The sequence below is a fragment of the Hypanus sabinus genome, chromosome 20 (assembly GCF_030144855.1).
Source record: "Hypanus sabinus isolate sHypSab1 chromosome 20, sHypSab1.hap1, whole genome shotgun sequence".
Taxonomy (NCBI): domain Eukaryota; kingdom Metazoa; phylum Chordata; class Chondrichthyes; order Myliobatiformes; family Dasyatidae; genus Hypanus; species Hypanus sabinus.
Genome location: NC_082725.1, coordinates 11,022,073 through 11,045,318, shown reverse-complemented (window position 1 = coordinate 11,045,318; position 23,246 = coordinate 11,022,073). Strand labels below are relative to the sequence as shown.

Genomic DNA, 23,246 nt, shown 5'->3' with positions numbered 1-23,246 from the left:
ATTGATATCTTTCCTGTAGGTAGGTGAACAAAATTGGACACAATACTTCAAATTAGGCCTTAACAACATCTTATTCAACTTCAACATCTCGAATCTGGTACTCAATATATTGATTTATGAAGGTCAATTGGCCAAAAGCTTTGTTTTCAACCCTATTTATCTGTGACACCACATTCAAAGAATTATGGATCTGTATTCCCAGATCCCTCTATCCTACTACACTCTTCAGTGCTCTACTCTAGTTTGTCCTCCCAAAGTTCAACATCTTACATTTGTCTACATTAAGTTCCAATTACTACTTTTCAGCCTATTTTTCCAGCTGGTCTAGATTCCGCTCCAAACTTTGATAGTTTTCCTCGCTGTCCACTGCACATCCAAATCTGCAAATTTGCTGATCCAGTTTACCACATTCCTCCAAGAGGACCACAACCTTGTCATGGTTTGGAAGCTTACATGTGAGCCGCAGATCTACAGTATGTTAGCTGGAGTCAGGGTTTATGCTTTGGCTCTTGGTAGGGTCAACCATGCCATACAGGTCAGACTAAGAGTGGTCCACTGGTCCTCCAAGTTTGGGGGTTTAGCTCAGGGCTAACAACCTTGACCGGTCAAACAAAACTGTTATGGAAACAGCAATGAAGATTCCTTCAGCATCTGTGTACAATGGTATTCCTCAGTTTACATGCAGGATTTGCATGGCCGACAGTAGTTAAAACTGAAAGGAAGGCATGATGAAGGAAGCTTTTGACATCACCTGATGGAGGACCTTCATTGCTGCCCTAAATGCCAGTGGCTTAATGGACAGCAATTATGTAAATTTACCACAGTGTCAACCAAATCATTGATATAGATGACAACCAACAACGGACAAATCACGGATCCCTGGTTACAGGCCTCCAGTCAGAGAGACATTCTTCTATTACCATTCTCTGGCTTCTCCCAAAAAGCCAATATCTACTTTGTCTTGAATGCCAAGCGACTAAACCTTCTTCACCAACTTCCCATGCGGGACCTTGTAAAAGGCCTTGCTGAAGTCCATGTAGACAACATCTACAGTTCTGGCTTCATCAACTTTCCTGGTAAATTCCCTGAAAAACTCTATAAGATTGTTTAGACACAACCTACCATCTACAAAGCCATGTTGACTATCCCTAATCAGTTCCTCTCTATCCAAATACTTATATATCCGTGTCCCTTAGAATAGCTTCCAATAACCTTCCCACAACTGATAAACAAAAGAAAATCTTCAGATGCCCAAAATGCTGAAGGGTTTCAGTCCGAAACATTGAATGTCCTGCTAAACGGTTTTGGCCCGAAATGTCAAATGTACTTTTTTCTGTAGCTGCTGCTTGGCCTACTGAGTTTCCCAAGTATTTTGTGTGTGTTCCCACTACTGACGTCAGGCTTACTGGCCTATAATTTCCTGGCATATTCTTTCTTAAACAATGGAACAACATTAGCTATCCTCCAGTCCTCTGCCAACTCACACATTGCTAAGGATTTTTTCAATATCTCTGCTAGGGTCCAAGGAAACTCCTTGTCAAACCCTGGGTATTTATCCACCCTACTTTGCCTCGGGATAGGAAACACCTCCTCCTCCTCTATAATCTGTATGCAATCGCTGATGTTTTGCCTCACTTCTATAGACTCTCCCAAATAAATATAGATGCAAAAAATCCATATAAGACCACCCTATCACTTTCAGCTCCATGCATAAATAACTACTTTGATCTTCCAGAGAACTGATTTTGTCCCTTGCAATGCTCTTGTTCTTAATATATCTGTAAAAGCCCTTGGAATTTTCCTTCACCTTGTCTGCTGGAGCAACCTCATGCATTCTTTTAGCCCTCTTGTTCTCTGGCATTTCCTATACTCCTCGACACCTCATTTGCTCCTTCCTGCCTATACTTGCTATGCACCTCCTTCTTTTTCTCTCAACCTGTTATCCTGCCTTTTATTTTGACAGGAACATACACACTCTGCATTCTCAAAATTTTAGTTTTGAAGGAATCCCACTTACCAATACACCTTTGCTAGAAAATAACCTGTTCCAACCCACACATGCCAGATCCTTTCTGATACCATCAAAACTGGCCTTTGTCCAATTTAGAATCTCAATCCGAGGACCAGACCTATCTTTTTTTCCCCCATTATTACCTCGGAACTAATGGCACTATATTCACTAGATGCAGTGTTCCCCCACTCAAACTTCTGTCAACTACCCTATCTCATTCCCTAATAGGAGATTTAGTATCATACTCCCTCTAGTTAGGACTTCAGTGTACTGATTAAGAAAACATTCCTGAACCTATTTGGCAAATTCTGTCCCATCCAGCCTTTTACAGTATGGGAGTCCCAATTAATCTGTGGAAAGCTAATGACCTTACCTTCCTTGCAACACTCTGCAATCTCTCTACAAATCTGCTCCTCTAAACTCCATGCACTGTTGGGTAGTCTCTAATATAATCCCATTAATCTTATCATCCCTTTCTTATTCCTCAGTTCCACCCATATAGCCTCATTAGATGAGCTTTCCAGTTCGTCCTCTTTAAGCACTGCCATGACATTCTTCCCAGCTAGTAATGCCATCCCTCCCACTCTATCATGTCTAAAAGAACAGAACCCTGGAACATTAAGCTGCCAATCCTGTGCCTCCTGCACCCAAATCTCACCTGTGGCTATAGTATTATAATTCCACTTGTTGATTCATGGCCTAAGCTCATCCAGTTTTCCTACAATATTGAAAAATACTCAACTTAGAGCATTAGTTCCACCATGTTCAACCTTTCAATTCCCAATTTTGCACGTAGTAACACAATTTTACTAATCCACTTTTATCACAAGCAACCATTTGTACTAATCCCCTCCCTACATTACCATCAGTTCCCTGCAAATTCCCCCATTCACTTAACACTGGGGAATTTATAGTAGCCTATTAATCTATCAGTGGTCATATTATTGCCTGGAATTTATGCACTTAAATAATATATTTTGTACATGCACCATACCACATGCTGTCAATAAATTCATACCCCAAATACATGATAGATCAGATTTCACAAGTTAGTCCCACTGATGTCTGAAGCAGTATGCTGTGTGCAAACTTGCTGACAAGTTTCTCACACTAAAATATTGACTGTGCACAGAAATAAATAAATTACTGTGAAGCTTCAGTGTTCCAGGAGTAAAATTTCTAAATTGGCATAAGGACAATCTTTCCAGGCTGAAGTCAAATTTTGCAAGAGTCGACTGGAAGCAGTTACATAGAGGAAGATCTTTGCAGACATTGTGAGAGAAGGTAATGAGAGTTAAAGCCAGATATATTCACAAGCAGAGAATGGTCCACTCTCAATCCCACACTCCACAGATACTGAAGAACTTTCAGAGAAGAAAATGATTAAAAAAAGGAAGAATGGCAAGTACAAAATGTTGTGCGTTTAATATTTTAGTAGTATTTGATATATATTGTAAATACATATATTAAGAATAAGCATTCTTGTTAGTTTAAATAATTCATTACAGGTTACATGTATGAATACCTAAATTACATACATATGCTGCCACATGGTATGTGCATGCCTCACTTAAAGTAAACACCAAGTTAGACTGACATTTTCAGACTTTGTTTGTGTTAGTTTAATGTTTGGAAGTTACAAAACATAACACAAAAGTTTAGTGTAGAAGAAAGCTGCAGCCTAAAGGTAAGAGGGATGAAACTCTTTTTAAAACAGGACAGCAAAGAGAACTTATGACAAGATACCAGATGGCATTCATTTACCATGAGAGTGAGTAAGATCAAAGGAGATGTGCAGGGCAAGATTTTGACAAAGAGTGTTAGGCATTTGGAATTCACTGTCTGGGATGGAGGTAATGGTTAAGAGTGACATGGTACAGGTACAGGTTTCCTCCCATATCCCAAAGCTGTGTGGTTAGTAAGTTAATTGGTCAAATGGGTACAATTGGGCAGTGCGGTTTTTTTTGGGTCAGAAAGGCCTCATGTGCTGCATCTCTAAATAAATAAAAATAGTAAATAAATCAATAGGGTATTCAACAGGCTCTTAAGACACATGAATATGCAAGAAATAGAAGGATCTGGTCTTTGTGTAGGCAAGCAGGATTAGTACAATTCAGCACATTCTACGTGCTAGTCAAGATTCATAATTTAACTGCATTTTCTAGTGCACGTTGGTTAACCTGCCAAATGATTCAGTGTTGTGTCAGAGTCTGAACCTGCCATTATATGGTAGCTCTGATGAATATTGTGGCATCAATTCAATAATTGAGCACCTCTTTACAAATATAATTATTTTGGCACAATATTGTGAGTTGAAGGGCCTGTTCATGTGCTGCACTGTTATATAACATCATGCAAAGTTCAGAAATACTCAGAAGATTCTTCATAAATATGTACAGGAAAGGATAGTAAATGTCAAAGTAGATATTATTGTAGACCAAAATGTTAGCCTTAGTGTGTAATTCTAAACGAATACTTTGTGCCCATCTTCACAGAAGTGGATACACATCTGGATATCAAGGAGGAGTAACACAAATTACCGAAAAAAAGAGAGAGAAAGAGAGGAAGAGAGTGAGAGAGTGAGAGAGTGAGAGAGTGAGAGAGTGAGAGAGAGAGAGAGAGAGAGAGAGAGTGAGAGAGTGAGAGAGTGAGAGAGTGAGAGAGTGAGAGAGAGAGAGAGAGAGAGAGAGAGAGAGAGAGAGAGAGAGAGAGAGAGCAACATCCATCATCAAGGACCCCCACCATCCAGACCATGCCCTTTTCTCACTGCTGCTATCAGGATGAAAGTACAGGAGCCTCAAGACCCACACCAGCAGGTTCAGGGACAGTTATTAGCCCTCCACCATCAAACTCTTGAACCAGAGGGGATAACTTCACTGATCCCATCACTGAACTTTTCCCACAACTTAAGGACTCACTTTCAAGGACTTCTCATCTTGGTTGTCCTTTATACATTGTACTTTGGGCTGGGTATGATCTTTCATTGATTCTATTGTGTTTCTTGCACTTTCTGTTACACCCACAAGAAAATTAATCACAGGATTGTCTATAGTGACATTTATGTACTTTGATAAAGAATTTACTTTGAACTTTCAACATTAAGGGCTCAAGCTTTTGTGAAGGTAGAGAAGTGACCATATCACAACAAAACAGATGCAGGGCTCTTTAAAGAAGGAAAGGAGACCAGAGTCGAGCACACTGTCACCTTCCACTCTTCCCCAATGACAGGAATGCTGCCAGAGGGCTCAAAAATAACTAATGTGGTACCATTATTTAAAATGACTTTCAGTCTTATATTGGTGGACAAACTGTTGGCAAAAAAAAACTTTTAAAGGACAATATAAATTAGCATTTTGAGAAATACATTAATCAAGGATTTGTTAAAGGAAGGTCATGCCTGACTGAGTTGATTGAATTGTTTGAGAAGTTAACAAGGGAAAACAATAACAAGAATAGAGTCAGGGGGCACCACAGCACAGAACAGGCCCTGTGGCCCATCTAGCCCATGCAAAACCATTATTCTGCCTAGTCCTATCAGCCATATGCTTAATGTAATCAACATGGACTTTAACAAGATATATGATACAGTCAAACGTACAATACCAATAAGACATTTTTTCATGTGATCTTTTAAGGCCCTCAGTGAAAGCCCATTTTTGCTGAAGCGTCATCACTGAAAAGAAAATAGGTGTGGGATAGAGTATGAGACTTACAGTAGTACTCAAAGTCTGAATTAGGGTGTTGGGGATAAGACATATTTGATTAAGAATATGCTGGCTATGACTGATTGAACTGAGTGATGTATAACATGAGCACTACAGTACCTGGGATACTGCAGAGAGATTAGAGACTGCAGGAATCTGGACCAAAAAACAGACTGCAGGAAGAACTCAGCAGGTCAAGTAGCATCTGTGGAGGTGAAGGTACAGTCAACATTTTGGGTAGAGAATCCTGCATGAGTACTCGTGCAGGGTCTGAGCTTGAAACGTTGACTATCCATTCACCCTCACAGATGTTGCTTGTCCCCTGAACTCCTCCGGAAGCTGTTTTTTTTGGTAGGATACCGTAGCATGACGGAGTCATACAGCACTCCAGCACAGAAACAGGCCCTTTGGCCCATCCAAATCATGCTGAACTATACTGTCTTGTCCCTTTGAGTCACATCTGGATTGTAGCTCTCCACATCCCTCCCATCCATGTACCTATAACATTTTCTCTTAAATGTTGATATCAAACCCTCATCCACCACTTCTGCTGGCAGCTTGTTCCACGCTCACACCACCTACTGGGTGAAGAAGATTCCCCTCAGGATCCACTTAAAAATTTCACTTTTCACCCATGTAGTTGAAGGTATACGTATTCATCCAGCCAATCACAAGATCACTAAAGATCTTGTGGCACTGAAACTAGAGGCTACATTATTAATCTCATGTTCCAGCTCTATTTTATATGTCTACAGGATTTCTTGCTCCTCTCTGCTCTCCACTAATATAGAACATGTGCCTCCTTTATATCTCTTATATTTCTGTGCTGCTTCTAATACCTGCTAGTCTGCTCTCAGCCATAATGATCTTTCCATTGTTTCACCAGGTCATAAAGCAATACTTTATTTCTCATGGTCTACAAGTTCCTGGTCCAGCACGATACACCACCTATTTAACATACACTCAGCGGCCACCTCTTGGACCTATCGAAGTGGCCATTGAGTGGATGTCCGCGATGTTCTGCTACTGTAGCCATCCACTTCAAGGTTTGACATGTTGGGTGTTCAAAGACATTGTAATGTGTGGTTACTTGAGTTACTTACTATTACCTTCCTATCAGTTTGAACTAGTCTGATTATTCGCCTCTGACCTTCCCCATTGACAAGGTATTTTCACCCACACAACTACTGCTCACTGGAGTTCTTTTTTTTTTAGTTTTTTGCACTACTCTCTGTATGAACTAGAGGTCCTGGGTTAAGGGTGAAAGGTGAAACATTTAAGGGAAACACAAGAGGAAAACTTATTCACTTAGAGGGTGGTTTGAATGTGGAATGAGCTGCCACTGGAAGTGGTGAATTCAATTTCAACATGTAAGAAGAAGTTGAATATGTACATTGATAGGAGGGGTATGGAGGGCTATGGTCCACGTACAGGTTGATGAGATTAGACGGAATAATAGCTTGGCACAGACTAAATGGGCTGAAGGGCCTGGTTTTGTACTGCAGTTTCTATGTTAATTATTGTTGATGTGCATGCTCTCCTTGTAGAAAACCCAATTGCATGAACATTGATGACTCCTTCTGGTTAAAAAAACAATCCCTCCCCCTCCCCTCTTCTATTCTTGCCTCTGCTCACCTGCCAATCATCTATGCCTAGCTCCCCTCTTCCTTCCCTTTCCCCTATGGCCAACTCTTCTCTCTTATTAGATGCCTTCTTGTTCAACCCGCTACCTTTCCTATCCACCTGGCTTCACCTACCACCTTCTAGCTATCCTCCTTCCCCTCCCCCCACCTTTTTGTTCGGGTATCTGTCCCCTTCCTTTCCAGTCCTGGTGAAAGGTCTTGGCCTGAGACATTGACTGCTTATTCGCTTCCATAGATGCTGCCTGACCTTTTGGTCCATGGAGCTTAGAAAAATAGAGGGCTATGAGCAACCCCAGGTAATTTCTAAAGTAAGTACATGTTTGGCACAGCATTGTGGGCCAAAGGGCCTGTATTCTGCTGTAGGTTTTCTATGTTTTTATGACCTGCTGAGTTCCTTCAGCATTTTGTGTGTGTTGCTGGGAATTTAAAATTTCCAGTCAGACAATACTGACACTACAAGACACACAAGTTGGATCTGTACTTCAGTTACACCTACACAGCTCTTAAGGGTTTCAATCTGACATTACAACTAAGTCACTCTTGTTTAGAAAAAAAATATATTCTTGTTATTCTGCAACACAACTTCTGGTCTATAACTGCACAGTCCAAATAGCTCAACCTTATAAGGAAAACACTAATGAGGTTATGAGGCTTGTTAGATCTGTTAAACAAACATTAATTTGTAATTTATGTCTGATTAACCCCTCAACCGTTTAGCTCATGATCTGCTATGTGATCCTTGCATAATAGAGCAACCAACCTGGCTTATTATGATATGTCACAGCTACATTTGTAATTCTTATGCACATCTCAGAAAACAATGGTAATTACTTAATATGACTTCAGTAGGGTTCTTAGCTATTAAACAATGGAAACTAGTTTGAACAGAAAGCAACACATGCAAAGTGCTGGAGGAACTCAGTAGGACAGGCAGCATCTGTGGAAATGAATAAACTGCAGACATCTTGGGCTGACCCCATTCTTCAGCACTGAAAAAGAAGGGGGAAGACTCCAGAATAAAAAGCTGGGGGGAGGGGAAGGAGGCTAGCTGGAAGGTGATAGGTGAAGCCAGGAGGGTGGGAAAGGTCAAGGGCTGGAGAAGAAAGCCTCTGATAGGAGAGGAGAGTGGACCAGAGGAGAAAGGGAAGGAGGAAGGGACCCAAGGGGAAGTGACAGGCAGATGAGAAGAGGTAAAAGGCCAGAGTGGGGAGTGGGAGTGGGGGAGGAAAAAATATGAATAGAAAACAAAAGTTAATTTTTAATATCGAAACAAAGGGAAAGAAAATGGACTTTTCCTGTTTTCAGTTCTTATAATATTCTTAATAATATACTTCTCACATTCATTCACAACATATTGAACACAAAGTATTTATGATTGCTTTTTCTAAGTAATGGAAAAGGATATCATAGATATATAACGCTTCATGAAATCCAAATAAAAAATCTTTACTTAATGCAAGCACACAAGTACAATTTGCAAATCACTTTCTATTTGAAAGAAAATGAAGTTTGGTCAGTAATTATAAACATCCCCATATGCCGGGGTTCCCAACATTTCTTACGCCATGGACCAATATCATGAAACAAGGGGTTTGTGGACTCCAGGTTGGACACCCGTGCCATATGCTATATCACTTATGTTTACTTCTCCTTGTATTCAGTACTGAACATATCTTATTTATATTTATGGTTACATGTAAATCTAAATTTACTTGGATGTCAAGAGATAATGTACCAAAGTGATCTAATTTACTACAACACCAGATCAGATTAAAAATATTCCCTTCACACATTACACACATAATTTTAGAAAAGAAAATCAAGAACTTAATGGGATTTAAATTAAAATATTGAAACAATTTAAGATGAACTCAAGTTTTATAGAAGCCCAAAGGGTTTTCAATTGTATGGTCATATAATCAAAATGCAGTGAATATCAAATTTTGTTTCACTTCCATTTGATATTGGGCATAATAAATATTAATGAAAGTGCGATGTCTGAACTGATGAATATTTGATAAACCAAATTTAAATATTTGTCATTGATCAAATAATCATTTGATATTCATTAAAACAAATGTAAACACACATAAATTATAAACTTTTTTGGTTTAAGTGTAATTTAAATAAACTGAACTGAATATTTGCTTTGAGAGTCAAGAAAAGTGAAGAATGTGAAAAATTCTCCTTATTTTGACATTAACTCTTCCATGATAAAATATGCACTCTAAACATGTTAAAAAAACACTTTTGAACTGCTTCCCCCATTATTTTTTGGCAAGTTTCTCTGTAACACTTACTGAAGTGTTATTCTTTATGACCTAACCTCAACTAAAATTTCCCTAAATAGAACTATATAAAATAATATAGAATTTGTTGATGCCTTCTACTGCTGATCTTTGCTATTCCTTTTGTAAGTTTGTTTAAACTGTCACAGCATAGGATAAAAATGTCTTGAGTAGAAAAGAAGTTACAGCATATCGAGTTTTACTAATTAAGTACTACTTTTAGAGGCCAATTCTGAAGTCTGAAGTATGGAGCAGACTTGATGAAGTGTCTTGGCCCAAAACATCAGCTGTTTGTTCCTTTCCATAGATGCTGCCTGACCTGTTGAGTTCCTCCAGCATTTTGTGTGTTGCACTGGATTTCTAGCAGCTGCAGAATCTCTTGTGTTTAAGTATAAAACAGAATGCCTTCATGCCTGATATAATACTTTTGCAACCAAATATTTAATTGCAACCTACTATAAGGGTTCTACCAACAGACACTAATTAAACGATATGGATATGTGTCTCTGAATGGTACAACACCGACCCCTGAAGTGAGTCATGTCTGCCATTTGCCAAACATTAAGCCTGACACTAACACATTGTTTGTGAGATGACAGCACTCCTGGCTCTTCTAAGCCCTTCTGAGACAAGCGCCAATGGTGTAAGCATGACATTGTAAAGATGCCAGCACCATCCACGGATGCCTGACACCAGATTTCCAAAAGGCACTCTCTACTCTGAAATTACCAGGCATACAGTGTAAGAAATTTAAGTACATGCTCAAAACCTCCTTAAATAAATGCACCATCCCTATGACTCCTAGGAACTCTGGTCCTTGACTCCTCAAGATGGAGGAGGGGCAACAAGGATCGTATTGAGAGACTCAAGTCCGTGCTCTGGGAGCAAACACAAACTCCATGGAAAGTGTGGATCTGCTCACAAAGTAGCCACCTTTCTTCCCCATGGACATTTCCTGTTCCATGTTTGGGAGAGATTTCGGTTCCTACTTTGAGACTGTTAACTACTCAGAACCCACAAAAGCCATCCAGGATTCTGGATAAGATGACAGCATTCAACACAGAATCTGGAATCAGTAGCAAACTGCAGTAAAAGTTTCTCCCACAATAAAAGTTTTCATCCTTGCCTAAGGCAAGGATTCCAAATCTGGAGTCCACGGGCCCCTTAGTTAATGGTAAGGCTCCATGACATTATGAACAGTTTGGGAATTCCTGCCTCAGAGTCAATTTGATGGAAAGTGCCAGGTCTGATCATAACAAGGCTTTATATCTTTGCTAGAAACTCCAGTCCAATAATTCATTTCATGCTGGTTAAGGATGGGGTGCATTGAAAAATCTCTGTACATGAAAATGCTGACAAAACTGAATAAAAGCAAGATATTGCAAATTTGGGAAATCTGAAGTAAAAATAGAAAATGCTTTGGGGGCCTTCAGGCAATGTGAAATGTTGGCTTTGTTTCTTTTACCATATTCGCTGCCTGGCCTAATGAGTACTTTCAGCACATCTGCTCTTATATCTGATAAGCTAACAGCTAGTCACTCTTGGTGAGGTTATGCGCAATGAACTTTTCTAGCATCCAGAAATGAAAAAAAGTACTATTAAGACAATTTCAGGAAAATGGGATATCACGAAAGTGGCTGTGGACTCAATTTCTGAACTTCAGTTCTGAAAGTTATTTGCTTATTTTTTTATTGTTTGCATGATCTGTCTTTTTCTCTACACAGTCTTTTTTTATTGGGTTTTATTGGGTTCTATTGGGTCTCTTTGTTCTGTGGCTGCCTATAAGGAGATGAATCTCAAGATTTCATATAGTATACATAATGTTGATAATAAATGTACTTTGAACTTTTAACTTATAAACATGAATACTGAAAATGATTTAAAAACAAAAATACAAAAATGATTAATTTTAATTACTCATAATATAATTGTTAATGTAAATTGACAAAATCTCTACACCAGATATAATTTGGTGCCAGTTGTATGAGGCTATTTTTAGCATTATCATGAACACAAGAGATTTTGCAGATGCTGGAAATTCAGAGGAACAAACACAAAATACTGGAGGAACTCAGAAAGTCAGACTGTATGAATGGAGAAGAATGAACAGTCGATGTGTTGGGCTGAGACCTTTCTTCAGGACTGGACAGAAAGGGGGAAGAAGCCAAGAGAAGAAGCTGCCTCTTTGTACCACATCCTCTCCCACCATCTTTCTGGCAGCAAGATGAGGTACATTTGTCCAAAAGGGTCGAGAGAAAATGGCAGTGGATGTCTGAGATAATCAAGTTAATTGTAGACTAACTGAGAAACAGTAGAAAGCACAGAATACATTAAAATATTTGACACATAAAGTAATGTTTAATTAAGCTATGCATTTTTCTCCATCTTTATTTATTATCCCTCCCAATTCCCTTATTTTGAACATAAAGTTTACCTAATAGCTGGACAATAATGATGTTTGTTTTTTCTACTCAAATTAGAAAAAATGTAATCTGACTGAAAAAATATTTTGTTAATTACCATGGTGTTTGCATCTTATGATCTTCAACTCATGCTCCAAGTATTTTAATGTAAACATGAGTGGGACTGAGAATATCTGACATTCTTCAGCAAGGTCAGAAGTTCATATTAGGAGATACTCAGCAAGAAAGAAATACCCTTGCCTGCTTTCTGCTCTACATGGCAACCAAACTTCTAGTGTTACAAGGTTAACTGTCTGGGTGACGGCAGAGGTCGTTATTCAACAGCAACGCAATAACAACTGCTTACATCGTCTCCCTAAAACTGTCTGCCTTTTGACCTCTGTTTCCCATTTACGTTGTTCCTTCAGAAATATCTCTATGACAGAACTCCTTTTATCTGTATTTATAACTGATTTTGTAATTAGGTGTCAAATTTTGTTTGGTAATGTTTGTGAAGTAATATGTGAAGCATTACTACACTAATGGTACTACAGAATCAGAATCAGGTTTAATACCAGCGGTATATGTCGTGATATTTGTTGTCTTTCCGGCAGCTTACAACACAATACATAATGAGAAAGGAAAAACTGAATTACAGTAAATAAATAAATTTTATATACACCCCCACACATATATGTGTATATGTGTATATATACATACACTTCATTTAACTATTTTATATGTAAGTAGTGCAAAATTAGAAATAAGAAGTAGTGAGGTAGTGTTTGTGGGGTCAATGTCCATTCAGAAATCTGATGGCAGAGGGGAAGAAGCTGTTCCTGAATCGCTGAGTGTGTGCCTTCAGGCTTCTGTACCTCCTTCCTGACGGTAGCAATGAGAACAAGGCATGACCTGGGTGATGGGTGTCCTTAATGATGGATGCCGCCTTGTTTGAGGGATTACTCCTTGAAGATGTCCTGGCTACCACCTATGATGGAGCTGACTAAGTTTACAGGTCTCTGCAGCTTATTCCGATCCGGTGCAATAGCCCACCCCCACCCCCCCAATTACCAGATGGTGATGCAGCCAGTTAGAATGCTGAATACAAGTCATTGAGTTAGAGTGCTGCAATACACTTAATATCAGAGGAAAAAAACTATGAGAACTAGCATGAGACAATTAGGCAGATTTTTTTTTAAATGAAGGATCTGACAAGCAAATTAGGATGAGTAATCACTCGCCATGTTTTCTGGTTAATTTTCAAGTACTGTCATTAGATGACCCGATGACCACTTCCGTTATGTAAAGCTTATGTATAAGCCAAAATCTAACAGCAACCTGCTTCTAACTTCCTTTGTGGGTTTTTTTTTCTCAAACTGCGTTCTGTTTCCTCTCCATATGCTTTAATTGGAAAGGATCTGAAAAGCAACTTCCTGAGCACAAAGTGCCTGTCCACCCAGCCTTTGTTTGACAGCGCTAAGAGAATGATGTATTTGGTGTACATGAGGAGGAAGGTGACCCAGACTGCATTTCCTCACAGGACGCATTAGAGATACAATAATAAAGCCTGCTTTAGCTGACATTTGGTTGTGGTGAGGTGTAAATTCCTGATAAGAAGCAGATCTGTCCCACTTTGTGTTACTCAGGCTTGTCTCTCTGAATCCACTGTCCTTGAGTTAGCGAAGCATCGTTTTTTCAGATCTAATGAAAATTAGACACAACTGTACAAGGTCACACTTTCAAAATCCAACTGAACAGATGTAGCTGTTCTCCTATTGCACTGATAATTAGTTCATAGGCATTTATATAAAATTGAGGCAGAAAAGAATATATTCCTCAACCTTTCCCCATCCAGTGAAGTCCTGTGATTTTTATTTTCCGTCATCGGCATTTCACAGTTTTAGCTTCATTTGCTCTCTACAGTAATCATATGCAAGGAGGGTATGCATGGCCAACATTTAAACAGGCTGCAGATCAATTAGCAGTCTTAAGTTTATCTGATTTTTATCAAAGCAGACAGATCAGTGGGTCGATCATTGCAGCCTGTGTCAAGTTGACCTTTTCAGAGACATCTACATTGTACGTCTCCTGGGTATCTCTAAGTCCCACGTCAGTCTCTGATTGACAGAAGTCTGTTCCACTAAACCACAAAGTATACACAGATGTCTATATTACAATCTTAAAGGTGTGACAGCAATTGTGTATTACATCTATAAACTGTCCTTTAGTAGTGACACTTCCTCGATGATGATCTGTTAATTTATTCACCTAAATCTCTTTTGTACAGAAATAAAAGGTAATTGAGTCATTACAATCTAATTCAGGCAGAACTAAATTGGCTTATTTTATAAATCCTTCTCAAGTGGCCCCCACATACACTAATCGATACTTATGAGCTTTGCTGCTGCACACGTGCATGGAGTTGAAGGAAAGGCAGACCAGTTGCTTATCTTTCCATTGGGGCTGCTGTAGAAAACAATAACTAGGAGAGGGTAATCACTTTTAGATATATCTTATATATTAAATGTATATGGAGATGGTCCTGAAGAGTACATCCTGCAGGCGAAACTGAGAGGGAGATTTGTGCATGTGTGCAGGAGGGCTCTAGAAAGTACTAGTTATCAGAAAAGACATATTCCTAAAAATGGGCATCTATAGAACTACATCCATAAACTCAGTTAATAGAATATGGGGGAAAAAGATTCAAAGTTCAATTTGTACATTAAAAAAATCTTGAAGAGATTGTTTCAAAGTTCAATTTTTACATCAAAACAATTTAAAGAGATTGTTTGCTTAACAAGTGGAAGAAGTTGAAGAATACTACCAAATTTATCTTGTTTCACTCTGTCCATGAACTGTTCTACCAGGGTCAGGAGGTAACCTTTGGGCAGATTTATATTATTTATTCAATTTGAGATGTTGTATAAAGGATACAAGCAAGATACAAGTTGGGAATTATCAGTTTTTCAGCAGGAAAGTGTTAGTTCAGCTCTTTTCCTGCAAGCTTGCTTTCATACTATTTTCAATTTATTGAGCAACATCTGTGTTATTCTAGGCCGTCACAGCAATCCTTCCCTTCCTAATGGAATAAACTGTTTATCCAATTGGAATCATCACCCTAAATAAGAAGGAATCTGAGCAGCCAACATGTGCAATATGAAGCTTGACCTGTTAAAAATTATAAATAATTATAAATAACTTTTTTTTAAAGAAATAGAAACATACGTGAACTAATGTTGAGAAGTACTTTATGCTGGAAAAAGTTGGCTCATTCTTGCTTCGGAATCAGGGAGGAGAAATTAAATCCTATATCTGCAAATTACAGAGTGACTCGAAAGTGCAAGTGAGCCTACAATTGGATTAATTTTATTTTTACTTAGAGATACAGCATGAAACAGACTCCTCCAGCTCAATGAGCTGCACTGTTCAGCAAACAGCCAATTTAACCTTAGCCTAATCACAGAACACAAGAGAATGGGGTTGAGAGGGAAATGATTCAGCCATGATGAAATGGAGGACCAAACTTGACAGGCCCAATGGCCTAAATCTGTTCCTATGTCTTATTCTATAAACAGTATATCTTTGGAATGTGGGAGGAAATGCACAAATTCCCACAAACAATGGACTCACTTTCAAGGACTCTTCATCTCATGTTCTTGCTATTTATTGCTTATTTATTTATTATTACTATCCATTTATTTTTGTATTTACATAGTTTGATGTCTTTGGCACACTGCTTGAATGCGCAAGTTGGTGCAGTCTTTCATTGATTCTATTATGACTGTGATTCTATTATGGATTTATTGAGTATGCCCACAAGAAAATGAATCTCAGGATGGTACATGGAGACATACAGATACTTTGATGATAAATTTACTTTGAACTTTGTCCAGAGCACCTGGAGGAAGTCTACACATCCAAGGAGAAGGCGTATAAACTCCTTACATACAGAGTCGGATCTGAACTCCAAACTCCGATGCCCCGTCGCACTAACCAGTGGGCTACTGATTTACCTATGAACAGATGGTACTATACAATACTAATGGAAGAAAAAGGAATGAGAAGGAAGCAAGTTTGCTAAATTTTTGGTGTCAGTGCTATGTATGGGTGTCCCAGCTGGCTATTTTTCCCAAATATGTACACTCAGGAAAAATGAATAGGTTAAAAATAAACTCATTCTCAAGTTAATTAATCTAATACCACCAAAAACAGAAAATTACTTGCTCAGAACGACACACTTTTGGTCCTCTTCCTCAGGAAAAGATTTAGTAGCAGAAGAGGCATTCTAAAGGGAATTCCCAGGATAAGAGGACTGTCCTACCTCAGAGGCCAAAGGGTTTTATTCTTTGGAATTTACAAAAATGAGGAGTGATCTTAATGGAACACATATTATGATGTGTAGATGACACGATTGTTTCATTAGGAAGACAGTCTCAATCAAGAAGAAGAGGTTCAAGCCAACAGATGGCCAATTACAACTAACATACATAGAAATTTCCTCTTCTGGGGGGAGGGGGGTAAATTTCTGGAATTCTCTACTCCAGGGAATGGTTGAGGCCGGATTATTAGAAGTACAATATTTAAAGGCAGATAATGCTTTGTAAAATGTGGAGATTGAAGACTACAAGGATTGGACACAGAGGTAGAGTTGAGAACAGAGGTAGAACAGTGATGATTGATGAACGGTGAAGCAGGCAAGATGAGCCGGAAGGCCTGCTCCTGCATCTATTTTCTTGCGAATGTATGGGTTTTGATCAAACACTTTTGTCTTATTTCGTTACAATAAAGATTGTCTATTATTTTGCACATGAAACAGAGCAGCATTTTGAAAGTTCAAAGTTAATTCATTATCAAAATACATATAAGTCACCATATACTACCTTGAGATTCATTTTCTTATGGGCATTCACAGTGAGTACAAAGAAACACAATAAAATCAGTGAAAAACTGCACACAAAGACAAACAACCAATGTGCAAAAGGCAACAAATTGTGCAAATACATAAAAGAAAGAACATGAGTTGTAGAGTCCTTAGAAGTGAGGCTATAGGTTGTGGAATCATTTCAGTGATGGAGTGAGTGAGGTTATTCGCGCTGGTTCAGGAGCCTAATGGTTGGTGGGTAATATCTGTTCTTGAATGGCGGTGTGGGACATGAGGCTCCTCTACTTCTTCAAATAAAGAAACAACTTCCGGGATGCTTCTAACAAGTAAAGCTGGAATTCCGCTTATCTTTGTGTGAACAATTTAAAAATGACTTTCATTAATCATACCTGTTTTATTCACGCTAGTTTGTGGGCTCTTTTTCTTTTCAGGTTCCTTTAATATTGGTGGAGGTTGAGGATGACTGTCCTCTTCTTCTGTAAGAAAAAGTCATTATTATTGTTGATGTGTTATAATAGGTTACAGTAGAATATTATATTTTGATACTGTATTCAGTAACTTCCTATAAACAACTAAAGTTAACTATTTGAAGTTAACAGCCTGGCTTGCTTAAAATGTGTTAAAAGCAAAAATAACCAGTTAAGAAATTACCAAAACTGGTATCTATTTTAATCTGAATCATATCTTGATCTTATCTGGAATTCAATGCAAAACTTCCAAGTTAAAATGAAAACATACTCAGCAAAATAAAAGATTGTCCAAAAATTTTCAAGTTTGTGCTGGGTGTTCTAAACAGACTTACAAGCATTTTTTTTTTGAAAGCCAGCAAATTTGGCACTTCTGAGTATGGAAGTCCCAAATACACTCATCAAGAGTACTCCTTGTGTGTTTCATTCAAAGTAAAACATTTTGTACTCCACACTGGAAGTCAAACTCGTCAATATCCCTCAACAGTTACTTGGAAAATTCAACTTTAGGACCACATACCTGACTTACAGAAATGTTAAGCTAGTAACCTTTAACCAATTTTTAAAGGTATTTTATTCTTTCAGTCCTTTATTTCATTATGAATATCTTTACATATTCTTAAATGCCAGATTAATCAGAGATAGTGTTTGCTTTATTTCAGAGCTTAGTTTGGAGCTTTGGGAACGGAGCATTTCAAGCATGGTTTTCAGCTGGTAAGACAGTGCCCTTCTTTCACTTTGCTCCATTCTCCTCTCCTATCAGATTCTTCCTTCTTCGACCTTTACCTTTTCCACCCATCATCTCCCAGCTTCTCACTTCATCCTCCCGCAACCCCCTCCCCCAACCTGTGCCAAGAAAGTTTGGCCCAATGACTCAACATAACCAAAGATATCTTAGACCCGATGCGAGATTAATGAATCACCTTAAGTACACTGCTCAATGGCATTCAGTAAGTAAGTTATAACAGAATTAATTCTAATGGTCAAAATTATTGCACTCATTATAGTGTATTCTGTTTAAACTAGAAGTGATTTTCAAATACTTTGTGACCTGGTATCTTCACTGTCCAGATAGTTACACAATTACACTCTCTGGAAATGCTGCTGGTTCAGTATTAGGCACACCAGCTGTTGTTTACCAGAGTTCCATCCCGATTACTGGAGCCCTGGGTTCTGTGCTTCTTGTCTACCCTCCCTTTAAGATTATTATTAACTCAGTTCAAAGTAAATATTATTATTAAAGTACATATATGTCAGAATATGCAATCCTGAGATTCATTTTCTACTGCACAACTGAATGAAGTGTGTACTGGGGTATTAATAGATCTCATAGTCCAGAAAATCTGGCAGTCCAGATCATCTTGGATTATCAGAATATCCCCAACACTGATATATATAATCTAGACCAGGGGTCGGCAACCTTTTTGCAGCTGTGGGCCAGATCGTGTATTAATGAGCAGATGGTGGGCCAGATAAATGCCATAAAAATATGGGAATTATTTATTTAAATACATCTAGTTATGTATTGCCTCAAATTAATGAATAACACATGCTAGAAGATCATTTGTACTTAAGATTGCCTACCCTTGATCCAGACTGAGTAATTATATACTCAGTGGCCACTTTATTAGGTACAGCTGCTCATTAATGTAAATATCTAATCATCCAATCCAAGTGGCAGCAACTCAGTGCATAAATGCATGGAGATGTGGTCAAGAGAATCAGTTGTTGTTCAGACCAAACATCAGAATGGGGAAGAAATGTGATCTAAGTGACTTTGACCATGGGATGTTTGTTGGTGCTGGATGGGGTGGTTTGAGTATCTCATTAACTACTGATCTCCTGGGATTTTCATGCACAACAGTCTCTAGAGTTTACAGAGAATGGTGTGAAAAACAAAAAAGCGTTCTGTGGATGGCAATTCTGTATGCGAAAATGACTTGTCAATGAGAGAGGTCAGAGGAGAATGACCAGACTGGTTCAAGCTTACAGGAAGGCAACAGTAACTCAAAGTAACCACACACCACAACAGTGATGTGCAGAAGAGCATTTTTGAATGCACAATATGCTGAACCTTGAAGTGGGTGGCCTACAGCAGAAGAAGATCACAAACCTACTCTCAGTGGCCACTTTATTAGGTACATTTAGCACATGTAACATTTAAACCTGTCTCTGCATCTAACTGTAGTTTTTTTTTGATTTCCTACTATAGGAACTATTTCCTACTATATGCTTCAAAAGTGCATTATCAGACATGCTGCATGTTCTATGATTCAAACTACACGACTTTCTTCTAAGAGATTTTCGGAACTATTTTCACTTTTGAGTTACAAGGAACCAGCAAAAGAGAAACAAGTTTCTCACTAACAACTTCATGCAACCACTATGTGACAAAGACTACTGCAAATGTTGGCTGACTTCCTTTCCCCCATTACCGCACTATTTTAAGAACACTCAACCAACAGTACATTTCCATTGTAATCAGACATAATCAAAAGCAAACATGGAATCAATCAAAATCCAGCACACCGTCCCTCCCAGAACACAAGTTTTGGGGATAAGCAGCAATGAGTTTTAACGTTTGAAATAAAATAGAAATTTAAAGAATAACACAAATTAGACTGATTAATATTTTTGTAGAGTCACAGTATGTCCTATGGAATGTAAGACAGCTATTGGTTGAGATGGAGAATATGATTTATAAAACAAAATAACTGTGGGTCCCACAGTAGCGTAGCGATTAGCGCAACACCGGTGCAGATCAGGGTGTTCCGGAGTTTAGAGGTCAATTCCGGCTCCGTCAGTAAGGAGTCTGTATGTCCTTCCTGTGGGTTTTCCCCAAGTGTTCCAGTTTCCTCCCACAGGCCAAAGACCTACTGAGTAGGTTAATTGGTCATTGTAAATAGTCCCTTGATTAGCTTAGGGTTAATCGGGTTTGATGGGGGTTGCTGGGGCAGCGCAGCTCGGCCTATTCTGCACAGTACCATTAAATAAATAAATAACACACACATTTTGATTAGCACAGTTCCCTTGGACATACAATCAATGATGCGTTAGACTGGATGATTGACACACTGCTGTCTTTGTGATTAATTAAGTTGACATCTGACATTGACAATAGGTAAGTTATTTGTAGAATTCTTAACTATCATAAATAAACAAAAACAACATTGCAGTCTAGGAAAAGAAAATCAAACCTCTTGCGAATGGTTGTATTAATATTCATTGCGCATTTTCCATAGTAATCATAAATCTGAATTGTCCTGCCAAATTACCAGCTTGTATTTACACACTATGCTTATGCCATCAAAACCATTCCAATAACATTGCTTTGAAGTAACAGATGTAAAGCTCATTTCTTTTAATCAACAAACCCCAAAAAATTGCTCCTCCACTTTAAATATCCACATGAAATATTTAAGTAATTTAAGTAATGAAATTAAAAAAAAACAATTCATTATAGACAGGACTTTCAAAGCAATGGTTATAATATTTGTAATTAATATTTGATCAATTTGCTGTTTAAATTTGCATTTAATTTTTGCAGGTATTACAGGAATTATTAAACTGAAGAAAGCAGCAAGCATTCAATTCTCAAATGGCAATTGGAGTGAATCCTTACTGTAATACAATCTCAGTAATAAATGTATTTTCCAGTAGTTTGTATAATCTACGTGGATAGACTGTATAAACAGTAGAGCACAGGGCTGCAGAATGGAGAAGAAGCCAAAGCTGCTTCCTCAGGGCTTCAGGGGTGTGTATCAGTGCCTGTGGAGTGTACACGTTTACCTGGGGAGTACACTGTTTCCACTCGGTGCTCCGGTTTCCTCCCATGTCCCAAAGATATAGAGGAAGGTTAACTGGCTACTGAAACTAACTCTTTGGGAAGATAAAATGTGAAATGAATCAAATAGTATGCGAGAGAAAATGAGTAAATGCAGAAAAATAAGGAGGAATAGACTGATGAGAATGTCCTACTAGGGCCCAGCATTGTCTTGTTGGGTTAAATGGCCTCTCTCTAAGCTTGAGTAACTCTTGAGATTTGCATTGCCCCAAAATTGCTCTCTGTACGTGATGTACCATCAATAACTCTCTGAGACGTGAGGCAAGATATTGGCTTTTATTGACTAGAAGAAAGAACAAGCAGCAATTGATCTCCACACTGCATCCTGGAGACTGAGACCGGGGCGGAGTCCCCAATTGCCTCTATACCGGGGTCCGTGGGAGGAGCCACAGAAGCAGTGTGTGTCCAGACAGGTATATGTAGTTCACCACATTACGTCACCGTGTTAGATCGCGTGATCTCTTTGTAGTATTGTATCATCATCTGGCACTCGGGATTTCAGAATTAGTGCTGTCTCATCACAGGCCGCTGGACTGCAGATGCACTTTGAGAGCAAGTGAACCTACTCCCTTGGCATCTTTGGGCTTACGGACTGCGCAAGGCTGTTTACACAGGGGCAGCTGAGTACTTCTGGTACTCACAAACATTTGGAACATGCTTCCAAGGATCCTCACCATCCAGACAAGCACTCTTCTCATTACTACCTTCAGGGAGGGGATACCAGAGACTGAAACAAGACACACACTCAGCATTTTAGGAATAACTTCTTCCCCTCTACCTTCAGATTTCTGAAAAAACCATGAACCAATGAACACTCAATATTATGCTCTCTTTTTGCAGTACATTTTAATATTTCTTTCTTGCAATTTATAGTAATTTTTCACAAGGATTGCACTGCTGCTGCAGTACCGACTTCACGACCTATGTCAGTGATAATATGCCTTACTCTGAAATAAAAGGCAAGCAATGGCATTGATATTTTTTAACATTTTAAAAACCAAAACACGCTATTTTGTGTATATAATTAAAAGCAACTCAAATGAATAATTTAAAAATCAACCTACTTTTCTCTCAACAGCTGACCTCTTCCATTCACTTGAATGGTGACTGTTGTGCATATGCCAAGATTACCCAGGATTTACACCTCGTGGTCCTTTTATTAAGTACCTGCTGTGTGGCCACTGAGTGGTATGTTCATGGTCATTTGCTGCTGTAGGTTATCTGCTTCAAGGTTCAATGTGTTCTGTGTTCAGAGGTGCTCTTCTGAACACCGCCATTGTAAAAAGTGGTCATTTGAGATACTGTCACCCTCCTGTCAGCTTGAACCAGTCTGGCTGTTCTCCTCTGACCTCTCTACTTAACAAGGTATTTTCAGCCATAGAATTGCCACTCACTGGATTTTTTAAATGTTTTTTGCACCATTCTCTGTAAACACTAGAGATTGTAGTGCAGAAAATCCCAGGCAATCAGCAGTTTCTGAGACACTCAAACCATCCCGTCGGGCACCATCAACTATTCCACAGTCAGTCACTTAGATCACATTGTTTTTTCACCAATCTGATGTTTGGTGTGAATAACAACTGAGCTTTTGGACCAGCTCTGCATACTTTCATATGTATTAAGTTGCTGCCACATGACTGGCTGATTAGATATTTATATGAACAATCAGGTGTGGAGGTGCACCTCATAAAGTGGCCACTGAGTGTACATGGGTAGCTCCTGGTATGAGTTCTGGTGTCAGAACAGAACATCGGCCCTAATATATCTTACGATTTCCAATACAAACTTTTAGTTTCCATGAAGACGAAGATGAGAAGTTGATAAACTATTCTTATTCTGGAGAGTGGTTCAGATTGTTACACAGAGCAGCTCAGGTATTTTGAACCTTCCTCTTTATGACAGTTTTCACTTCAAGGAAACCACTGGTTGGACAATCCATAGAAGGATTTAAGTGCCAAATTTTAGTCGACATTTATGATGTTAAACCCTCAGTCTTGGTCTAACA

At 38.7% G+C, this 23,246-nt stretch overlaps 1 protein-coding gene across 1 annotated transcript in view; it reads right to left on the bottom strand.

The window, feature by feature from the left end:
• The window catches only part of skap2 (src kinase associated phosphoprotein 2), a 244,576-nt gene that overhangs the window by 47,101 nt on the left and 174,229 nt on the right, over positions 1 to 23,246 (bottom strand). The window contains exon 10 of the mRNA XM_059945083.1: positions 17,320 to 17,406. Coding sequence (XP_059801066.1) covers positions 17,320 to 17,406 — 87 coding nt within the window. The remainder of the gene's footprint in view (positions 1 to 17,319; positions 17,407 to 23,246) is intronic.